Source organism: Leishmania donovani, chromosome 8, assembly GCF_000227135.1.
Source record: "Leishmania donovani BPK282A1 complete genome, chromosome 8".
Lineage (NCBI taxonomy): Eukaryota > Euglenozoa > Kinetoplastea > Trypanosomatida > Trypanosomatidae > Leishmania > Leishmania donovani.
Genome location: NC_018235.1, coordinates 380353 through 402703, shown reverse-complemented (window position 1 = coordinate 402703; position 22351 = coordinate 380353). Strand labels below are relative to the sequence as shown.

The 22351-nt window shown below is 61.3% G+C and overlaps 6 protein-coding genes across 6 annotated transcripts; all 6 read left to right on the top strand.

Annotated features, from left to right (window-relative positions):
* Positions 1-261: 261 nt before the first annotated feature.
* Positions 262-1242, top strand: LDBPK_080930 (hypothetical protein, conserved; the record flags this gene model as incomplete). Its single annotated transcript, XM_003858607.1, has 1 exon — positions 262-1242. One exon carries the CDS (start codon positions 262-264, stop codon positions 1240-1242), a length of 981 nt encoding a protein of 326 aa, XP_003858655.1.
* A 1152-nt stretch (positions 1243-2394) lies between these two features.
* On the top strand, positions 2395-4710 carry LDBPK_080920 (hypothetical protein, unknown function; the record flags this gene model as incomplete). The annotated part of the gene is made up of 1 exon (XM_003858606.1): positions 2395-4710. One exon carries the CDS (start codon positions 2395-2397, stop codon positions 4708-4710), a length of 2316 nt encoding a protein of 771 aa, XP_003858654.1.
* Positions 4711-11055: 6345 nt separating this feature from the next.
* On the top strand, positions 11056-13557 carry LDBPK_080910 (hypothetical protein, conserved; the record flags this gene model as incomplete). The annotated part of the gene is made up of 1 exon (XM_003858605.1): positions 11056-13557. The coding sequence occupies one exon, from the start codon at positions 11056-11058 to the stop codon at positions 13555-13557; it is 2502 nt and encodes an 833-aa protein (XP_003858653.1).
* Positions 13558-15331: 1774 nt separating this feature from the next.
* Positions 15332-17029, top strand: LDBPK_080900 (hypothetical protein, conserved; the record flags this gene model as incomplete). The annotated part of the gene is made up of 1 exon (XM_003858604.1): positions 15332-17029. One exon carries the CDS (start codon positions 15332-15334, stop codon positions 17027-17029), a length of 1698 nt encoding a protein of 565 aa, XP_003858652.1.
* Positions 17030-18506: 1477 nt separating this feature from the next.
* LDBPK_080890 (hypothetical protein, conserved) lies at positions 18507-18947 on the top strand (the record flags this gene model as incomplete). The annotated part of the gene is made up of 1 exon (XM_003858603.1): positions 18507-18947. One exon carries the CDS (start codon positions 18507-18509, stop codon positions 18945-18947), a length of 441 nt encoding a protein of 146 aa, XP_003858651.1.
* Positions 18948-19746: 799 nt separating this feature from the next.
* On the top strand, positions 19747-20550 carry LDBPK_080880 (hypothetical protein, conserved; the record flags this gene model as incomplete). The annotated part of the gene is made up of 1 exon (XM_003858602.1): positions 19747-20550. One exon carries the CDS (start codon positions 19747-19749, stop codon positions 20548-20550), a length of 804 nt encoding a protein of 267 aa, XP_003858650.1.
* Between the last annotated feature and the right edge of the window lie 1801 nt (positions 20551-22351).

Here is a 22351-nt window from a genome sequence, read left to right as displayed (position 1 = left end):
GTGTGCCGTGGTCTCTCCATCTTTCTTCCTATTTTCAAGCACAAACCTCCACAGCGGTTCCTCACAGCCGACAGGGTGCACCTCCAACCTGTCATGTGCACTGGACTCCCGCTTCTCTTTATATTTAGCTAACATCTGAGAGTACCCACAACAGGAGTGGAGGCCGCGCGGTGGTTGGTGGGGCACCTTGACGAGTGCGGCGGCGGGTGTGCACCGGCACCCACATACAGACATTCACACAGAGAATCAAAGCCCTCAAGGATGAGCGAGGCGCAGCAGGCGGCTGAGATTGCGCGATTGATGGCGTGCGAGGCGCGCAAGGCGAGCCCCTTCGAGTTTCTCCAGCTCGACATCGCCACATGCGAGCTGACCGATGTGAACCGGCAATATCGCAAGATTGCGCTGCTGCTGCATCCAGACAAGTGCCAGCTCGCGAACGCCGCGGATGCCTTTCACGTTGCGGAGAAGGTGCACAAGTCACTCAGCCAGGAGTCCATATTTTACCACCTGAAGCGGGCGTATCGGAAGCAGCAGGATCGACTAGCAGAGGAGGGAACCTCCGGCACGGGGGCAGGGAGTCGCACTATCCCCGCCGCTGGCGCCGCGGCGGGGCAGAAGCGCGCACGTGAGGCGGAGACCGCGCTGCCGCCCATCGCCTTCGGCTCCCTCACGCAACTAGCCGCCAGCGGTCTGTCCAGTGACGCGCAGAAGGCGGCTGAGATTCGCCGGGTGCTGCAGTGCAAGGCTACCGACTACTTCATCATCCTCGACGTGGACCCCAGCAACTGTACCGTGGCCGACGTCGACCGGCGTTACCGCAAGATGGCCCAGGCGTTGCATCCCGACAAGTGCCAGCTGCCCCACGTGCAGGATGCCTTCACCGTCTTCGAGACCGCGCACAAGGAGCTGGCAGACGAGAAGAAACTCGTACGCTTCAAAGTCGCCTTCGAACAGCAGCGAAAGAAAGAGGCGGCGTTGAAGGCGGCGGCCGCGCAGCGCGGCGTGAGCGGCAGCGGTGGTGACGCCGATAGGTTCGGATCCGAGGAAAGCATGACAGCCGAGGAGCGCTTGCAAAAGCGGCGGATGGAGGCGCTGCGAGATCAGCAACTGGAGGCCGCGCGCCTGGGCGAGGAGGCGGCGCGGCGGCGTAAACTCAAGGAAGAAAAAGAGAAGGAAGAGACCGCGCTGGCGGCGGAGCTGGAGCGGCAGCGCAAGGAGTGGAACGACTTGCAGCTGTTTTAGACGCCGCCAGTGCCAACAAACCACACAGATATGCACACGCTGTGTGTGCGTGCGTGTCGGTGAGGGACTCACTTGAAGCGTGTGTGTGTGCGCGCAAGCGACCGAGGGGCAAAAGGGGGTGGGGGAGGCCAAACACCCGCATTGCTGCTCTTCTCTTGTCGTCCCTTTTTTTTGCGTGCGCTGCGGCACTCCGTGATGGCCGGCCGGGTACCCCCCTCCTCCGTGCGTGGTGTCAACAGGGTACCGTGCACCTCACCCCCCACTCTCTCTGTGTGTTTACGTGGTGGTGGTGGTATGGGGAGCCGCCAAGCAGCCCCGCATCCCCTGCCGAATGCCGAACCGCTTCTGGTGGTGACAGGGCCAAGCACCTACGACGTGGAGAGGTGAGCGCGGCTTACTGCCACTGATGTCGGCGGCGGGGTCCTGGGTGGCGCTGCCTCGGAGCGACCTGCGGCTGTGAGTAGGTCTTTATCACCCATATGGTGGGCAGGGCGTCCACGTGACCCGCGCGTATCCGACCGGGCCCTCACACGGCGCACTGGTGTGTGTGGGTGTGGGGGCCGAGCCCCCCGAGGGGCGGGAACGCACCAGGCGATGGGGCGTGTGGCCGGCCGGTGGGCAGAGCGGCGCCGGCCTCGTGCACCCTGGCGGAGAATGAACACGCCGAAAAGCAAGTGTTTGTGCGTCTGCTCTTGCTGGCGGTATCGTTCGCCGATCACATACCCAGATACGTGCACACGCATGCATGCTTTTAAGCACGCTTACTAGCACACAAGCAGACACCTGCTCCTCCCTCTCCCGGTCGTTGTTTAACCTTCTTCCGCACCTCTTTCGCGTTCTTACTGTTCTCGCGCACGTCCTTTTCACGTGCCGTCGCCCTGAACATTCATCTCCGACTTTCCATGCCGATCAGCTTTTCAGTGACTCTCGTTTTCGTTTGTTTTGGGGCTCTCGCACGCGCAGCTGTCTCGCTTTCCCTCTTTGAGTTTGTGGGTACTCTCTGCTCTCCCTGATCACTGATACGCACGCACACACACACACACACACACACACACAGCCATACACTCACACAGACACGCCGAAAGAGGGCACTACCTCCTGTCTCCCTCTCCCCCGCCCTTCTCTCTCTCATTCAAGTTTTAGCCCATCAGCATGGAGCCGATACGGCCAGCGCAGCGGCTGGAGCGCCCCCCGCTGCCGCCCCTCTCGCCGCAGCGACACGACGACATCGATGACGAGGACGAGGAAGACGAGTCGGACGTGTCCACCGAGCTCGAGAGTGAAATGCTGAGCCAGCACTTCAAGAGCCTTCCCTGGCCCTTTCCCGCGGTGAACGTGCCGCTGGGCATCTCTCCGAGTGCTTCGATGCGACGTGGCGTATCGCCCTTGGCGAGTGATCAACAAACGTGCATGTCTGGCTCGTCCTTGACGGCGTGGTCTGGCGCGCAGGTCGTCTGCGGCGGTGGCGCCGGTACGGCCTGGGCGTCAGGGCTCGGGCTCAACAAGTTTGACAAACTGCGCGTGTCGCCCCGCAGCGGCGTCAGCGGGGCCTCGCCACGCGCCGGCTCCGGCGCAGCCAGCAAAGGGCTGGCCACCCCCACGGCTGTGGCACGCCCTGTGACAACTACCACGGCCGAAACTACCGCCCCCATTGCAACGGTAACATCTTCGAAGTGCGAGCTGACGTCTGAAAATTTGGACCGGCTGCGTGAGACTCGAGCCATGTCGGATGCGTTGCCGGTAGCGCACTGGAAAGCGAGTACACAGACGACAAGGGTGTCTCCACCGGCGGTCATCGCGGTCAGCCGAGCGCGTAGTGACTGCGCTGCTGGGGCGGGTGGCACACGAATGACGCGCGCGGCGGCACTGCTGAAGCAGCAGCCAGTGCTAGCACGGCAGCCGAGACAGCGCAGCGCCAATAATAGCGGTGCTCGTGCGTTAGCCGATGTACCAGCACGCGCATCATCGACGGCGACTGCAGCGAAGTGCGACAACGGTTTCAATACAAGCGGGGACGGGCCACGGGAGGGGCAGGGCGCCACTGTAGGGGCAACGCCCACAACGAGCTCGACCTCGCCTCTCGCTGTGGCACAGGGCTGCGAGCCCAGCCCCCTTGACGAACCCACCACATTGCGTGCAGAGGAAAAGGACGACAGCAACGGATGTCGCGGAACCGCGAGCGGCGCTGGAGCGGCCGTCACAACAGCCATTCAGCTTCCTTCCGCCGCCTCACCACTAGCGAGGGCGTCGTCCCCACGCATATCGCATTCTAGGAGGAAGAGGGATAATGTCCCCTCGCCGCTGAAGCGCCAGCGCCTCGCCTCTGCGAAGAATCGCTATCAGGGTCAGATCTTGCTGCTCGAAGACTGCACGGAGACCAGTGGTGACGCAACGAGCCCGTTCTCAGTACGAGAGCGGGCGCCGAGGTCTGCCACGCCGGCTGGTGCGATCAACGCTGGTCTTCACACTTGTGCCACTAGCAGCGTTGTGCCCGCGACTCGTGCGACTCTATCGACGCCATCGGACACTAAGAAGAGCGTGCCGGGAGCGATATCGCCGTGCATGACAAGCGGGCGCGGCGTCCAGGCTTCACGGCGCATCTCTGTCACGGCGCCGGCCGCTCACAGCGGGACGCTGTCGCCTCCAAGCATTCCTCCGTTCGAGAAGGAAGCCGGCCAAGGGAGCAGTGAGGCGGTGCGCGGGACGAACCAGCTGCCCTCGTTTGGCCTTTCCAAGGAGGAGAATGACCAGGCTGCCGCTGACATCGACGATTCGCGGGCTAGCTGTAGCACGCACACAATGCCGCCGGAGAATGCGCGGCAACACATCGTGCACCTACCGAGGTCGCCGCAGACCCGCCCGGCTGTTCCCACACCCGTCTCAGAGAAAGCGGGTCGTGACGAGCACGGAGCAGACCTCAGGAGTGTTGATCAGCGCGATGACGAGGCTGAAGAGCCTGAGGAAAGAGGTGAAGGTGCGCTGCCGACGCCGGTGCACACGCATCAGGCGACGTCGTTGTTGACCAGTACCAGCACTACCACCTTCTCGCGCCCGCCGCTTCTGTCGCTCACCGCCATTGGTGTTACATCCATCACGTCGGGGGTTCTTCGGTCTGTGACGCAGACATCTCCGAGGCTATCCGCCGTTCTCCAGAGAATCACCTTGCCACACCAGCCGCAGCAGCAGGTGCGCCCCGCCGTCATCATTTCTTCCGCCGGCATGACCGAGCTGCCCCCGTCTCGCACGCCGCTAACCGCCGTGACGACCGCCTCGCCCGGAAACACTGGCGACTCGCACATCAGCGTATCGCAGGCGTCTCGGCTGGATTCATCGCGGCGCAGCACCGTCAGGACAGGAACTATGAGGCACAGCACCTCCTGTGACACGCGTATGCCGTCCTCGGCCGATTGCCTGCCGAGCGTCGGCAGCACGCAGCCGCCGCTGTCGGTGCGCACCCCCCGACGGTGATGGCGCACTGCGTTGGCGACTGACCACAAGCAGCCGCACATCCAGCGCCGGCGCCTCTGACCAACGCGCGCGCAGCGGTCGTGCTCAGAGCACCGACTCCATCTCCTGCGGCTCTACACCGTCTTTGCTACAGGAGGCATGCACGCCGGCGGCGGCGGTAGAGCACAGCAGTGCGACGGTGCCGTCGTCTCACAGCGGATCGAAGCCGCCAGCGACGTTCTTCAGCTTGGACGGGCAGACTGGTACAAGCCGGCTGAACGGCAACCATGTTAGCAGCAGCAATACGGCTGCCACGCCGACCAATCCCACCACGCTCGTTCCCGCGGTTCCCGCACCTGCGACGGCATCTTCGGTGCGCGCCCGTAGCAGCTACAACGCTGACAAGCAGCAGACTGAGGCAAGTGACCCGGCGGCAGTGGAACTCGCCACAACGTCACCCGTTACCATTGCTGCTGGCAGCGATGGGAGCGGCAGAGGATCTTCTGTGCAAGCCGCCACGCGTGTGCGCCGCACACCAGCTCCAGGACGGCAGTTGAGCGGGGGGGGGTCGCATCAACCTCGCAGACCTGCGCGCCTCGCAACCGGTGCACCTTGGCAGTGCTCCATCCACTTCCTCAGCGGTGAGCAGTACGGTGGCACGTGCGCCGCGTGATCGACCTGGCACATTAACACCGCTGGACGGCCGTGTGGGTCACTCACCTTTGGAGGCCGCTGGCGGCGCTGGAAACGGCACCGCTGCGGCGATGCCGTCTATGAAGGCGGATGCTTCGGGGTCCCCCAACACAGTCGTTGTTGCACCTGGGCAATGAGAACGCGAAGACGGTGCTGGGCATGTGGCACGTGACCCAACTCGCGAGCTCCTGCGCTGGAATATCACAAGTCGACGGAAGTGATGTTGCCCAAGCCCAGGCGGAGACGGTGTTGGCAACGGCGCACCAGCGGCCGGTGCATGCGGGGTGCCCGGGTCATATGCGGCACCGCTTGCGCAGTCTACCGGCTGTGGCTTTGAGGAGTGCTGGCGGCGCTGCCGCGCCTCCCTCGAACGACCACTCGTCGCCCAAGAAGGGCTGCGTCCTTTTCGACCATGCGGCAGCGGGGCAACCACTGCAGCAGCAGCAACATCAGCCAGAGCCGCGCCCACGCGACCGCATCCGGTCGCGATGGTGTTCCGTCGACGGAGGAGCTGCATCGCACCCTTCACAGCCCGCCGGTTGCGTACAGCAGCAACCTCAAAGGCACCGTCTACACAGCGGCCGCTGCGAATAAGGCAGTCGGTGGCGGCAGGGCAGCAGAGCACTTGTTGCCGCCGTCCTCCATGCGTGCCGTAGCTGATCCGGACAGCAACTTGGAAAAGGGAGCGGCGTGGACCACCTGGCCGACTGCCGACGGTGGGACCAAGTCCCACCGGAGCAACAGTGAGTCCGGCGTTGTTGAGCTCACCCAACGATCCTGGTATGATCGGCAGCCGTTGTGATCAGTCGCATCTGTCTGCGGCGCGTCGGAGGACGGTGTCGGCGATCTGTGAGAGCTCTTCAGCTCGATCGCGTCGCAGCACCATCCAGCAACGGGAGTGGCAGTGCGGTATGGCACGACCGTCATCGCTGCCCATGCCACCGTGACCGTCTCTTCACGCGACCAGACGCGGCGGCACCGCGGGAGTTTTTGGGCGATGACGGCGTTGAGGCAAGCCAAGAGCGCTCTTTGGCGCGCGTGCGCACGAACGACAGCGCCTGCTTCACTCGACGTGAGGCTGCCGGATGAGAGCGAGGAGGGAACGGCGCCGTAGCGCGTCCGCTCCTGCCCTTTCCCTGCCCTCCCTTGGAGTATACACGCTTGAGTTGTTCACTCCGATCTTTTCCGTCTTTTCTCTCAGGTGTCTGCCACGAGGCACGCGTGTGCGTCGCTGTCATCTATACACACTGACACAGCAGCTTCATTTCTTTTCTCTCGCTTTCATCGCTTCCTTGTCTTCATCGTCTCCCTCATGTGCGTGTGCATGTTCCTGGGCTTTCCTTTATTCTTTCTCTCGCTCTCTCTTGCTTTCACAATGAGTCTGCACCTGTGTATACCTCCCTCCCTCCCTCCCTCTTTCCCTCTCTGTGTGCATGTACATGTGCGTCTTCGATGCTTCGGCTTCTGTTGTTGTTGTTTTACCTGCGCTCTCTCGACACACACATACACATGCATCTCTCTACATATTATGCATGTATATATATATATATTCTAGCTTATGTGTATCGTGCTAGATTTTATCTCGCTCATCCATCCATCCGTCCATCGCCTCTCCCTCCCTCCTTTCCTTCCCTCGTCATCTCGCATATCGGTGTATGCCACACTTTTTCTCTGTATCTCTCACCCTCTCTCTCTATCTCCGTGTGTGCTGTGGTTCTCTTTGTATCTCATCACCATTCGTTTGTTGTTGCCCATCTTTTTTAAGCTCCGCTCTTCTCCCCGCCCCCTCACCCGACGTCTCTCACACGGAGAGCGGTGACAAGAAAGGCAAGAGCGCGCGTGCGCGCGGCCGTGGGTGCTGGGGAGATGGATGGCGGCAGATCTGCTTCGCACCCTTTCCGCGTCCTCTCTCTTCTCGCTTGCTCTATCCTTCTTTATTCGCCTTCTGAGACTTTCCTGCACCCACACCCACAACGAAACGCACACAGACTTACACATAGACATACACGCGCGCACAACAATGATGTGCGCCGCACACTTAGAGGGTTGTTGGTGAGCGCACGCGTGGGGAAGGGGGGCACCTCTGTCTTTCTTTCGATCGTCTACCGCGTCGGTATCCCCATCTTTCCGCTCCTCTCTGTATCTGGTGTGCGCTGGGCATGACTGTAAAAGTTCATTCGGTGACCATTGTGCTCTCTCTCTCTTTCCGTTGTGTTGATTCTTCTTCCCTTACACAGGCGATCGTGTTCGATGCCGCCCTCCTCCCTCCCTCCCTTCCCTTCCCGCGCGCATGACCACCATCATCGTTTATTCTCTCCAGCATCTTCCCATCTTCATTTCTCCGTTTTGCCTCCTGCGTGCTCGCTTGACTATTCCCATAGTTCTATATCGATATATATATATTTAGGGGTGTGTGTGTGTGTGCCCTTCGCCTCGTGTTGTCACGTGCTCATGAAGACGGATCCGAGTCATATATACGCACAACTATCTATATACATACATGTACGTGCATGCACATGATATATATATATATATAGATGCGTTGAATTTTTGTTGTCTTTCTTCTCTCTCATCCACATCCTCCCTCCTCCCTCTCCCCACCACCGTATCCGGTGCTCTCTCTCAATTTCTTTTCGCCTTCCCGTTGTTCTTTCCCTCCCTCCTTTGTCGTGATGGGATTGTCCCACCGTCTTGAAACACCGCACCGCCGCGGCCGCCCCCATGTTCCTCTCGTGTTTTATCGCCTTCTCTCTCCCCGCGCCTTGATCACTGACCCGCACCCGCTCGCTCGCATGGTGCGTCATCGCCGTCCCCCTCTTTCTCACCTCACTTCCCTGCTCCAGCTGGACCCGAATAACAATCTTCCTTCTCTTGCGAATGGGATGACGATGACGAGTATGCATCGCGCCGTGCTTCGTCGACGCTCCCTTCCCTCCCTCCCTCGCTGTGCCCCCTCTTGGCTAACAGGCGCGGTGCAGGACACGCCCATAGATGTTTGTGTCGACTTTTCTCTTTTCTCGAATATGTAGGTAGAGAAGAGCAGTGCACCATTCTGTGATACTTCGCTGAGAGCTACGCGGGCTTGGTTGTGTTGCCGGCGGTGCGTCTCATGCACGTCTGTGGAAGGTGAGAGGGGGGAGTGTGTAGATGGGCGGCGGGCAGGGAGTGCTTGCAGGCTCAGGGCAGGGGAGCTGTGCGCGCGGAGAGTGTTGGTGAGCGGTGGTGCTGCGATGGGGGGAGGAATGACGGCGTGGCGGCTGTCGTTGTGGGACACACACTCTGCTTCGCGTGCTTGTGCGTGCGTGTCTTCTAAAAAAAATGTTTTTTTTTTTCTTGTGTGTGTGTCTTCCCTTGACCGTCTTCGTCCTTCATCACTCCGAAAGACAAGCGAAAAGTCGTTGTGTGTGTGTGTGTGTAGTCGCCATCCTGTACTCTTCTTCTTGTGTACGTGCGTTGGTGTGTGTTTGTGTAGGGTCGGCGATTCGCCGCCGCCGCCGCTGCTCTCTATCTCTGTGTGTGCCTGTTGTTTGTTCCTCCTCCCCCTTCCCCTTTTCATTGTGTGTTGTTACTCCAAGCGATGCTTTCATGTTTTTTTTTCTCTGCGCCTTTTCAGGCCTATGTGCGTATGCACATGTGTCTCTTGTGTGTGTCTTGTCTGCATTCTTATTCTTTTCCGTCGCCTTTTACATCTGTCTGTCCCTTACCCACCCCCCATCCCCACACACTCCCCTAACCAACCCCCCATGCTACTAATCTGCCGCCCAAAACCGAGGAGCTGGCGCTTACTCTCTATGTATGCTTGACCGTTTTCCGTTTCTGTGCATCCTTTCTTTCCTCGATCTCTTGTCGCTAGTGGACCTGTAACTGTTTTGATGGGGTGGATGATGTGTCTGGCGGCTCCTGTCGCGCTGCGTCTTTGGTATTTGCTTGCTTTAATGTTGGTTAACTTCGCCTGCCGCCGCCGCCGCCGCCCCCCTCCTCTCCGTCTCTTTCTGTCTCTGTGTTGCTCCCTCTCCTTCGCCTTGCTTCTGATTTTCCCTAATGGATCGCTTGTGGGCCTCGCGTGGCGTGCATGTGTGCGGGCACGGGTGGCGAGGTCCCTCGTCCGCTGGCGAGCCGTGTTGATGGGCAGGCGTATGCAAGGGGAATAGGTTGAGAGGGAGCGAGGAGGAGGAGGAGGAGGAGGAGGGGGGGGGGTGTAATAGGCGGAGAGGTGGGCGCACACGCACCCACGAACCCAAGTCACCCTAATCCTTTGGTGGACGCTATCCTTGCTGCATTGTTCTTCCTCTTGTACATCAGAGCCGTTACCTCGCCACAGACACAGAGGCGCGCGTTACCACGAAAACAGTTTCGGCAACAACAACAAAGCCAAAGGGCGAAGGGAAGCACCGCCGTCACACACACACACACACACACACACGTACACGTACACACACGTACACACGCGGATACCGATGGCTTGGGTGGGGGTGGGACAGACATCCGGAGCCGAGGCAACACAAATTCTGCACCAGAGGGATGGGGCGTGTGGCACGCCGGTGGGCAGAGTGGCGTCGGACTCATGCTCTCCATAGCGGAGGGTGAACGCGCTAAAAGTAAAAGTTTTCCCCGCTGTGCACGCAACGGCAGAGGAGAACCCCGTGCGTGCACGCCACTCACAGAAAGGTGATGCAGCTTCACCGATCAGGCGCAGGGATGCCGTAACCTGTTGAGCTTTCCCTCTGCCGACATAACATCTTCATCTCCTCCTCCCTCTCTCCGCTTCCTTGCTCCTTGTCTCAAGCATGCGCACACATCCGCAGAGTTCCCCCCCTGTCCGCCACCTTCGAATCCTACATGCACTCACCTGCGCGCTTACTTGCGCACACGCCTATTTCTACTAGTATCACTATCACCTCTGCGGCCGGCTCTGTCGCTGACGCTCCCCCCTCCCCTTTCTCTGTCTTCAGCGCAGGCGTTTGCGTGTCTCTCTCTCTGTGTGTATGATGAGAAAGCGGCCTCAAAAGGGCATTGGCATCATCGTCTTCGCCATCACTTGCGCGTCTCTTCAGAACCGCCACCACCGTCCCTTCCCAGTGCACGCGCACATCTGCACGTACCTTGCCAAGGTTTTCAATTTGCTGTAATTTCTTCGTGTTGTTGCTCGCCTACTTCTCTTACACACACTTCTGCCTCTCCCCTCCCCCTTCTCCCTGGCCACTGACCCACCGCCCCCCCTCCTCATCACTCGCACAGCTCCGTCTCTCTCTGTGTGTGTGCTACGTGTGGATGTGTCGTCTCTGACGAGCCTCCTTCTCCCCTCTCCTCTGCTCTGCTCTGCCTCCTTCCCTTTTTCTTTCACGCTTCTGCTCACTGGTCTCCCCAGAGCGTGTTGTTCTCAAGGTGTAGAGGCACACGCACGGACGCAAGGGGAGGGGCTGAGCGGACCGCGCCACTCTCCCTCCCCTCCCCTCCGCCAGAGGTGTGCCATCACAAGCGTGTGTGCGAGGGAGCGACGTATACAAGGATAAACATAGCGAGAGACACACACGCGGTACCGACCGACGCAGCAACATAGATCACATCATAGAGAAGGAGGCAAGCAGCGATTAGAGGAAGGGAGGCGACAGGAGCGCTCAGCCTCCGCCGACTGCCCATCACGCACACACGCTCATTACACAAATCTCCGTAATGCGACGCTGTGGTCGTGCGCCAATGCGGCAGGTCTCCTCCTGCGGCTTGCTCCTGTCGAGCTGGGCGATCATCACCCCCGCGCCCACGTACTCGCGGCGGCAGGTGGCGACGACAGCAAGTGCGGCGGTGGGTAGTGGCGTGGCTAGCAGCACCGCGAACGCACCGTCCTCGCCGAACCCGTCCGCGGCAGCGACAAGCACTGCAGCCGCCGCTGCGGACACTGCGGCAGCGACATATGCACCATATTCTTCTTCCACCGGTGCGCCGGCGTCATTAGTTGCGTCACCCAGCGCTCCGTCCTATACAGCCGCGTCGAGCGCGTCGCTGGCGGAGATGACTAATCGGCTGCGAGAAGCGCTGCGGGCACTATCTGAGGTAGAGAAAGCAAAGGCAGAGCTCGCCAAGAAATCTGCGGCCGCCACCGCCACGTCGGGCCAGAACTTGTCTACAAGTGTTGGAGAGGGCCGTGTGGCGCCTAGAACAGCACCGAAGGCGGATCACCCTAGCGCTGCTGGTCCCCCGACAGCGTTTTCGGCAACGTCTCGACTAGAAGAGCCGACGCCAAGCGATGGTGGCAGCTCCGGCAGTAGCAGATCAGGCAACGACGCCAGTGCTGCTGGGACCGTGAATGCTACCTCGACGCAGAGCGCTAGCACAACGACGTCGTCATCGTGGATTCGAAACAAGAAGCCCAAGTTCTGGGCTCTCGTCAATGAGGCCGGTACCGACGACGTGGAGGCCGACGGCAGCGGCGAACGACTCGCAACGGCCGCCACAGCCTCCACGGCCGCTGACAGTGCAGCGGCGGCATCACCGAGCACCGAGACTTCTCCTTCGACCAGCACGGCGGTCAGCGCGCCGTTTACAGCAATGCGACCCACGCTTGCCGGTGAAGCTTCACCCTCGGCGAAGGAGCCTTCACAGGTACGTGCGGCAGCGGAACCGATGAAGGCTGCCTCGTATGTCGCGACCGGCTCTTCTCCGCCCTCGAGCGCGGCTGCTAGTGCTGTCTCCACCGCCGCTGTCGGTGCTCGAAGGGACGCAGACTCGTCGAGCTCACCAAAAGCAACCGACCGCGCTGTCACGGCGCACAGCGTCCGCATCTCGACATCGGTGTCGCCGTTCCGCAACCGCTACAAGCGCGACGTGGCGCATGTGCTGTCGGAGCTGCTGAACAGCGACCCCTCGCTGGGACCGCAGCTGCTGGGCCAGCTGTCCGCCGAGAGCCGACGCCTGCTACTCATCATGGGGGCGGCCAGTGAGTACTTTGGTGTGGATTACGAGGAGGTGGCGGAGCAGGTGAAGGTGGCGGACACGGACAGAGACAACTCTATTTCCTCCAAGGAGTACGACGCCTGGGTGCGGCGCATGGCCGACTCGACGCCGGCGAAGCGTCGCCACGCAAAGGAGGGCCAGGCAAGCGCGGACACCTTGGACCCGGTGCTGCCGTCGGCCTCCGCCCCTGCTCAGGGCGCCGCTGCGGTCGTCACAGCCGTACCGCCGTCGATGCCCTCGACAGCGTCACAGAGCAGCAGCCGCGGCCCAGGTGGGACAAGCTCCTCTGCTAAAGCTGCACCTGCCGCTTCCAAGAGCGCACACCCCCCTGCCGCTGCGTCTGCCACGCTATCCCGTCAAAGAACGGACATGGCGGTTGGCACAGCAAAGGCCGCTAGCACTTGTATCATCGGCGCGATGCAGAAGAGTCCTCCATCAGCGGCGGCGGCGGCGGCGCCAGAGAGTCGCGATGCCGGTGACGGTGCCGCCGTAGCTGGTGGCCCTGCTGCATCTGTGGCAATGTCATCGCCTACGCGTGCCTCTCTCGAGAGCAGCGCTGCCAACAGAAGTCGTGGCTGTGTCAGCGACGCCGCCGGCGGTGGTGCGGGTGCCTCCCCCTTTCTGCCGGTCACCTCAGCTGCCACGGCCACCAGCGCAGCGAGCGCTTCCATCAAGCAGGACCCGGGCTACATTCCGTGGCCGACGTACCTGAGGATTGTCGCGGCCGCCGCGCCGCCGTTCCTGGCCTTTGGGATGCTGGATAATTCCACCCTTGTCCTCGCCGGTGGTGCAATCGACAACGCCCTATCCGGCAGCCTAGGCCTCTCGCAGATGGCCGCCGCCAGTCTCGGCGGCGTTGTCAGCGGCGTGGCGGGAATTCAAGTGCACGGCCTAGCCGAGCGTTATACGCGGGCAGCACCGCCACGTCTGACGATGGAGCAGCAGCGCAGCGATGCCTACTCGCGTGCCACGCAGGCGGGGAACACGCTGGGGATGGTGTTTGGGCTCATCCTTGGCATGATCCCGCTGCTGTTCATGAGCGGGTCGACACAGCTGGCAGAGCAGGAGGAGCGCGACCGTCACCACTTCCAGCGAGAGGCTGCGCGCAGTCACCAGCGTCACTGCAAGACGATGGAGAAGGAAGAGGCAACACTGCGGCAGCGGCTATGGGAGGAGGAGGGGGCAGCGCGGGAGGCGCTCCTGCGAGGCAACGACAAGATGTAGCCTCTTCGCCCTGTTCAAGGACTCAGCAGGCAGACACCTCTTTCTCTCTCTGTGTGGGGAGTGACGGTAACAACATCGCCAGAGGCGAGACGAGGAAAGGAGCAGGAGCATGAATCGTGCACCCCTCTCTCTCCTCGCGACATACCGTTTCTGCCTTTTCCGCTCCACTTCGCATCTTCACCTCTCCATCAGTGGTGTGCGCATCTGCCCACCCGCTTATCTACCCACACACCCACACCCCCAGACAGGCTCCAACGAGATTCGTGTGAAAAGGATAGCGGATGTGTGATAACGAATAACGCGTATACGGGTGTGGACGGTGTCCGTGTAGCGAACGAAGCGGCAACGAGGAAAGGCGTAATTTCTAGCGAGGGGGTGGAGGCCCATGTTAAAGTTGTGCAACGACCGTCCGCATCTCAGGCATGTCGGACCTGTGGGGGCCCTTTCACTGCGTGCCTGCCAGGCCTTAGCACGCTCACACACATACGCTTTCCCCCATCCCTTGCCCTTTTCTATTCCACAGTCTTTTTTCGTTCGCTTCGTCGATGACTTTCTGATCCACAGCGCCGATCACCTCCTCCTTTCCTCCTCCTCCTCTTCCTCCTCCTGTGTGCGTGTGTGCGTGTCCCCGTAAAGGCGCCTCCCCTGGGCGCAAGTCAAGCCGCTTCTTTTCCTTTTCTATGCTATCGTCGTGTCCGCTGTCGGCGAAGAGGCCTCTCTTTGTGCTTTTGGTGTGTCTGCGTTGCTGGGGCGTTATACAGAGTGGGCTGCAACGCGCGTAAGTACGTGTCTGTGCTCGCGTGCCGACAAGGAGGACGAGGACGAGGAGGAGGAGGAGGAGAAGGGGCGATGCGAGGATATGCCGATGCGAAGTTGGCGTATGCGCCGTGCGCGCACCTCCATGACAGCAACACCCAACGTAAGAGAGAGAATGTGTGTGTGTGTGTGTGTGGAAGCGAGCCGTAGGCATTAAGCGATCAACTAGGGCATACGCACAGCACACATCCTCACACGCTCAGACATGCATGCCAGACCCCCTTCCGTCACGGTGGACGCAGCGACAGTGCGGTAGTGCTCCCCGACGGCGGCTGCCGTGTCACTCCGCCACACGGTGCATGGACGGCGTGAGCGCAGCACCACAGCAGCCCCCTTTGCGACCACCCCTGTTGCAGCCACGAGCAGGCCGATAATGGAGGCGGTGATGATGGGAGAGCGCAGGGATGGTAATGGTGGCGGTGCATCTCTTTCTCTCTATGCTTTTTTTCCGTCTCCACCATTCGACGTTTCGCCTCCTCGCCCTTCCGCCCGTCCCTCTGCAACGCCGGCCACTCCACCTCCCTCTCTCGACGGCCGTCTCCACGCGCTGTGGTTCACTGGACGCGTTTACCTTCTCTTCCTCCTCATCTTCTCCCAACCCTCCGGGGGGGTCGTTACATTGTACGAACTGGTGCACACACGCACGCACACACTCCTTGCCCCAACACGCGAATGCCGTTGTCGCACCCCCACAACCCCTCCCACTCCACCCTTGATGGCGCAGTAGGTGGTCACTGTTGCCTTTCACTGATACCCCATCCATTGCAGCTACACACGCGAAGCGCCTCTCTCTCTGTGTAGAGAAGACCCAGGCGAAGGTGTCAATACCCGAAGACGCCTGACGTGCACTCCTTTATATCATCTGTCGCCTCGCTCGTCAACATACATCTCCACAGACCCCCTCCCTCCCTCCCCCCTCAAACACACACACACACACACACACACACACACATCAGCCATGGATAGCGCCTACTTAAAAAATCATGTGGGTATGCTCCTGGCGAAGGGTGTCGCAGAGACGGTCACAGCGCAGCCCAGCAACCCGCAGGAGTACCTCGCCCTCTTCCTCCTCCATCAGCTCCAGGAGGAGGAGCGCAAGGTGGACGCCGCAACGCGGCGTCGTAAGGTGGATGACCTGCGGCAGGAATGGTGCCAGCAGCGTGCGTTGCACGAGAAGGCAGCTGTTGACGTGATCCAGCGCTGCTTTCACCGCTTCCAGGATCGCCTTCGCAAGAAGCGAGCCGCCGAGGAGGAACTGCGGGAGGTTTACGAAGCGGCCGAAGCCGAGGCGGAGGAGCTGCTGGACGAGGAGGAGGCGATCAAGGCGGAGAAAGGCGGCGAGGACGCTGGCGAGGACGGTGCAGGCGCGACGTCGGAGAGGGACTCGGCTTCTCGCGCCGTCGCAGCGCAGGAGAAGGAGGCCGTGATGGCCGAGGCCCGCAGAGAGTTCTTCAAGGCACAGCGATTCCTGCTGACTCTCCCCAAGAGCGCGGTGGGCCAGCTGAAGCACGAGCTGGAGGAGGAGGCAGAGCGGGTGCGCATTGCGCAGGATGCCACACTCGGTGCTTACCACCGTGCTGCTGCACAGGAGGCCGCGCTCGTGGAGGCGACCACCGCACCTTCGATGGCAAGTGCCGCTCCCGCGCTCTCCCCTGCCGCGGCGGAACTGGCGGAGCGCCTCACGGAGCATCGCGACCACCGCTGCATCTGCGTCCCGTACGTCAAATACCTTGTCTTTCGCTGCTTGTGCTACCTCCTGCTCAATGCCACGCCCAAGGCGACGAGCTCGGCCGAAAAGGTGGCCGCGCTGCTGAAGCCGTCGGTGCTGGTACAGCATCTGCGTGCCTTCAATCCGGTAGCCTCATACGACCGCGGGGTGGCGCTCAAGCTGGAGCGAATTGTGCCAGAGCTAGCCGATTCGACCGGCGGTGATGAGGGCAACGACGAGGGTGATGTCGTGGGGCGCCCCAAGCAGAATGGCACGTCGGCAGAGGAGGAGGGCGCCAGCGTCCCGTTCATGCAGCCGACGACGCGCCAGGTGCGCCGCGCCGCGCGTGTTCTGCGGACCTGCTGGCTGGATGGGGAGTACCATTGCGAGGTCGACCCGGAGGAGTTCTACACGGAGGAGATGATCGAAGAGGATGCCGCCAGGGCGGAGGCCGACAGAGAAGAAGGTGAACCGAGGCAGAAGCTCATCCCGACTCTGGCGGACGAGGTGGAGGCAGCGGCCAAGGTGCGCGAGCGGGTGGAGGAGCTGCGCAACGTTGTCGAGACGCAGGTGAAGCAGCGCGGAGGTACGGTGATGTACGCCCTGCTGCGCTTTGTGTCCGCCGCCGTGGCGTACCGCCAGGCTCGCGATGCCGTCGTGCAGCAGCGACAAGAGATGGGGCTGCCGGTGGATACCTTCGATGAGTTGCCCGAGGACGAGGCCGAGGACCCTATGAACGACGAGGCGCTGATAGACGAGGAGACCGGCGAGCTGGACGCGGCGGGGGTGCAGGTGCTGCAGGAGCGCATCGGCGTAGACACGGAGGAGGCGCTAGCGAAGATATGGGAGGCTCGCGACAGACGTCAGCGCGAGGCGTACTCGATGAAGGCGATCAGTCTACAGCGTCAGCTCGACGCTAGTGGAGAGGAGGAAGAGGACGAAGACTAGAACGCTCGGGTACGCCCCGGTTGAGCACCGCCGCAAGCTGCCGGCGGGGGGTGGGGAGGTGACACCTCCTCAACACGCACCCACTCACAAACGAAGCCGCACACACACACACACACACAGAGGATACGCGCGCGCAGGCGCGTTTTCAGGCCCCGTGCCCTCCCCACTCTTTGTTGTTGAGCCACGTGTGTTCCTCCGCGAACTTTTCACTCTGCACAATTGCGTGTGCCCCGCTCTGCCTCTCTCTCACTCTGACTTTGCGTATTCGTGCACGTCCATGCATGGCACGCGCATGCGTGACTGACGCCTTTGTGCCCGTGCAGACGTCTTCCCCTTCGCCTTCTTGGCCGGTTGCCTTTGCGATGTACGTAAATGCGCTTCGAGTGCCCCGCCCGCCCCGCCTCTTGCGTGGTTTCGTATGTATTTTGATGTATAGTTGCATGCCAGAAGCGCTGCGGATCCCCCACACACTTTTTTCTCTTGTGGTGTTCGTCCGCTCTCTCCTCGGCAGATATGTGCGCGAGGCGTCCCGATCCGCGGCTGCTCCTGGTACTGTCGTGTTCCTTGTGGGGCGTGGGACGCACCACTCTTATTTTGCTGCGCGTTGGGCGGGTCTCCCTCTCTCTGTGCCCGACTGCCCGTGCTTGCATGTGCCTCTCAGTCTGGCTGCACTCGCTGTGTGTGTGTGTGCGTGCGCGCGCGTTTCCCCCTCCTCCGCGCGCGCCATCTCTTCGTCTCTCTCTCTCTGTCGATGACGCTCTCTGTACAGGTGCGAAGCAGACATATCGGAACGAAGCACCACTCTGCTAGTGTGCAGGGGGTGATCGCGTTAAACGTATGCGTGCGTGCGGATCGATGATGAGAAAGCGACCGAGCTCTTTCTTCGATCTGTCTCCACACACACACACACACACACACGCACGCACGCACGTACACTGACAGACTGCCCCCTCCCTCCCTCGCTGATCTCGGCAATGTGTGCGGCTCATTGCCTAGACGATGTGACCGGACGTAGGAGACACTCACCCCGCAGCACGCATCCTGTGCTATGGGTGTGCCTCTTTCTCTCTACTGATAATTCATGCGTGTTGTCGCCTCTTGCGCATCGCGTGCGATCGAATAAGAGAGGACTTTTAAGCACGCCGACGCGCACGACGGGTTGTGTGCGCTTCATGCTTCTCTCGTCTTCAACGCTTCCTGGGAAACTGTTTCCGACCGCCTCTTCCTCCGCGACTGGCTCGTCTTCCTCTTCTCCCTTTTCCTCTTCGCTTGGCTGCTCCTGCCACGGCTACAGGGCGCGGCTGTGCATGTCGCTCCCTTTCGCTCCTTCCCTCCCTCGTGCTCTTTGTGCTGTAGTTCGCACGCACGCGCCCCCTCCACCCGCCACCTCGGTACACACGAGATCGAAAGGAGGTGATCGTCGCGTGCGCAAGTCCACGTGGGAGTTCGATGGACGGGGCCTCTCTGCGTGGCAGCCATGCTCAGCTTCACCTTTGCCCTTTGCCTCTCGGCGAAACAGCTCTCGCATGGCCCGCTTGCCACGCACACACGCAAGCAGAGCTTCCGGCAGTCGAGGAAGGCGCTGCAGATGAGTCGACTGCGCTCGCAGACGCAGCGGGCAAACTTCAACCTTCAACAGGAGCTAAATCAGGATTTTGGCGCGCGTCAGCACGCCTTTGCGCAAGGACGGCTCTCGATGCAGCGTGCCGCCGAGGATCTCATGTACGACCGTGCTTACCGTGCCCAGCGGCACGGCGGCAGGGCGGGACAGGTCTACCGCACCACCAAAGACCGCGCTGCGGAGATGGCAACGGCGCGACAGCTGCTGCAGATGCAGGAGAGCACGCGGAGGCTCATGAAGAAGGGTCGCACGCAGCGTACCGAATCTTTCCGCGCTCAGAAGCAATGGAATCGCTGAAGGAAAATCAGCTGTGCGGCAGCGCAAGCCTCGTTTTCTGCTGCTGTTCGCTCTGCCGTGCTCGACACACGCACTCTAGAGAGAAAGAAAGGGGAGAGGTGCCTCTCAGCGCAAGTGGGGGAGGGACTGCACCCTTCTCCCCTTTCCCACGTGTATAAGCCGTTCAGACGTCAACCCGCGTGTGCCTCTCTGGAATGGGGGAGGGTGATGCTGCCGCCAGCGGATGAACGTAACGAGCCAGAGCAATGCAGCACAGAGGCGAAAGATGAAGCTCATGGGGCTATTTTTTTTTTCGCGATGTGTCCCTGCGCGCAGTAACATGGGTGCTGAGAGCGAGGTGCGCGGACGCATGCGTGTGCGGGCTTGGGTGTGCCTATCCCCGGCACAGAAACGGAACGTCTACTGTGTAGTAGGCAGATCGGCACTGTGCAGCGAGAGGACATAGACCGTACGTGTTCCTCTGCCTTCTCGCACCCTCCTCCTCTCTCTGCGGCACCTCGTGCTCACGCCGTCGTGTACGCAAGGGTGATGGGCATGGTGGTGTCGTCAGGTGACTCCTTTATTGATCCCTGCTCCTTCTCTCTCTTGCTTTCTGTCCCTCCGTGTGCGTGCCGCGTCATGCACGGTGGCAGCTGAACAGCTCTCCCATTGTCGCAACGCAGCCGCGTCCTCCACCTGACCTTTGTTTCTTTCCTCTTGATCGAAGCTGTCCATGCCCGCGCCGCCACATCGCCCGGCAGCGGGCTTGGGACGGTGGATCACGGTAGCGGCAGGGAGGCCTCTGTCGCCCGCCGTCGCCATGCCCCAGCGCATAGCTTTCGTGCCGCCGCTGGCGGCTTCGCTGAGCGTGAACAAGCGATTCGTGTCGACGATGAGCGACAGGGCTGATGCACGCGGGACCTGCAACAGCGGCAAGTTCGACTTCTTCGGCGCCTATCGCGCGTTCCGGCGGGAGCGCAGTGCCAACCGTAGCAGGCAGTACACGACGTTGTCCATGTATCTGGATATGCTACCGCCCGGCTTTCGCGAGCTGCTCCTGTGGTCCCCGCTACTTGCGCTGCTGCACTTCATGTGTCGACAGGCCCGGGTCTACTACCTCGACGAGGAGGAGCCGTGGTACTACGTAGCACTTCCGCGACGGTGGCGTTGTCGGGTCGACGGGGAGGGCAGCAGCGCGACGGCGCATGTGTCGTCGCTGCTAAAGCGGGCGCCGCCCTCCTCGATGCCGACGACGTCTGTTGTGGTTGAGGCGCATAACCCCTCCGCGACGCACTCTTTGCCGAACACAGGCCGAGGGGCTAATAGCCAGGGGGGCGGATCGACGACGACCATCGTCACTACAACGTGTGCGTTTCGCGCTGCTAGTGTGCAGGACGACGCCGCCGCCGTGGCGGGCGCCCCACTCGCCGGCTCGCCCCCGGTCGCTTCCTTCCACGAAGTTCGCGCCCGTCGTGTTCACGCGGATCAGGGTGCACCGCCTGTAACGACCGCGTCAACTCCACCGCTGGAGGAGACGTACCGCTACGGTGTGTGGGGTGCTCCGCTGGTCGTGATTCGTAACCCGGCTACACAGCGTGTGATTGGGTACACGACGGCAGGGTAGGCCCCACTGCGCTTCCGTCCGCCCTCCATTGTCTTCCCTCCTTTCTCTTCACGCCTGACACGCCGCACGAGTGCGTGACGCTCACGTGCGTCGTTGTAGAAAGCGGAGGCCACGTGACGGGGCGTCTTCCCCTCCCTCACCATCTACATCGGTGTGGGATGGCGCGCCTGCGCGTCAGGCACGTGCACAGATGAGCGCATGCAATCGTGTGATGGGCCTTCGCCGTGCTTCGTCGAGTATCAAAGAACAGAGCGAGATAAAGCCGAGTATGCGTGTGCCTGCGTGCGTCTCTCCCCCTTGCCGCTGTTGCTCGAGCGTTTTCGTTTCGCTCGCGAAACGCTGCTCCTGCCCCGACTTCGGCTGGCAACGCATCCACGCGTACCTGCACGCAACAGCGGGGTCGATGACCGACCCATCTACGAGAGAGCGGTGGGAGGGGTTGATGGATGGATGGATGGATAGCTTGGGGCACGGGGGGGGGGAAGGAGGAGGAGGAGGTCGAAATACTATTAGTAGTGTAACGTCTCAGGCTTCGCACAACCTCTTTGGGTGCATGTGCGGACTGCCCCCTTCCCCCCACTCCCCTTCTCCAGTTATCTCTCTTTTGGTTCCTCGCTTTCCTGCGGAGGCAGCCGTGCTGCATCCCTCATGCGTCTCTCGTATCCGTCCTGCATGCCATCTGTCTATCTTTTTGTTTTCATATCGTGTCACACTCCCCTCTTGTTGCTACGCGCCTCACCACGCCACACACCGCCGTGCACTCACACGCGCACACGCGTATGCCCCGGATGCGAGGCGGACTCGCGATCATCGCTGCGTGCTTTCTCTATTTTTCTTGCTCGTGGACGCTCGTCCAGCTCCGTTTACCGGGCTCTGTTCGCACGTGGCACTCTCGGTGCCTCTGCCTGTCTTGGGGTGAGCGCGTGCATCATGAACGCGGTGGATGAGCTGAACCTGCTGCTGGGCATTGGCCCGTCACGACCCCAGCTGCCCCTCACACTTCGCAAATCCGGTTACGTACCGGTGCGCTCCCTGGGCAAAGGAAGCTTCGGCCAAGCCCTTCTTGTGTTCCATGAGCCGCAGCAGCAGTACTTCGTCGTCAAGCACCTAAACCTGGCGTCTATGTCCTCTCGCCAGCGGCACGATGCACATAATGAGATCAATATCCTGCAGAAGTTGCACCACCCTAATATCGTGCGCTACGTCGAGTACTACGAGGAGCACCCGCACCTATATATCGTCATGGAGTACGCCGACGGCGGCGACGTCTACTCCTTGTTGAGCAGCGCGCAGACGGAGCGGAGGCTGGGGGCGACCGGCGGGTACGGAGGCGGCAGCGCCTCCTCCGTCAGACCGCCGGGGCCGTCGCCATCCTCTGCCGCTACTGCAGGGCTCTTGTCAGAGGCGCAGGTCGTCAACCTCTTCGTGCAGACCACAATGGCGGTGAAGTACATGCACGACCGTCGTCTGCTGCACCGCGACATCAAGTCGTCCAACATCTTTCTCACCAAGAACCACGTCGTCAAGCTCGGCGACTTTGGCATCAGCACTGTCCTACAGAGCACGGTGGCCATGGCGAGCACCATGTGCGGGACGCCTTGCTACTTCTCTCCTGAGCTGTGCCAGGGTCGCCCATACAACAGCAAGAGCGATATGTGGGCGCTTGGCGTGCTGCTGTACGAGTTGTGTGCAGGCCACGTCCCGTTTGAGTCCACAACAATGAAGGCGTTGATGCGGGACATTGTGCACAAGCAGCCGCCCCGCATCCCAGCCGTCTACTCGCAGGAGCTGTGGGAGCTGA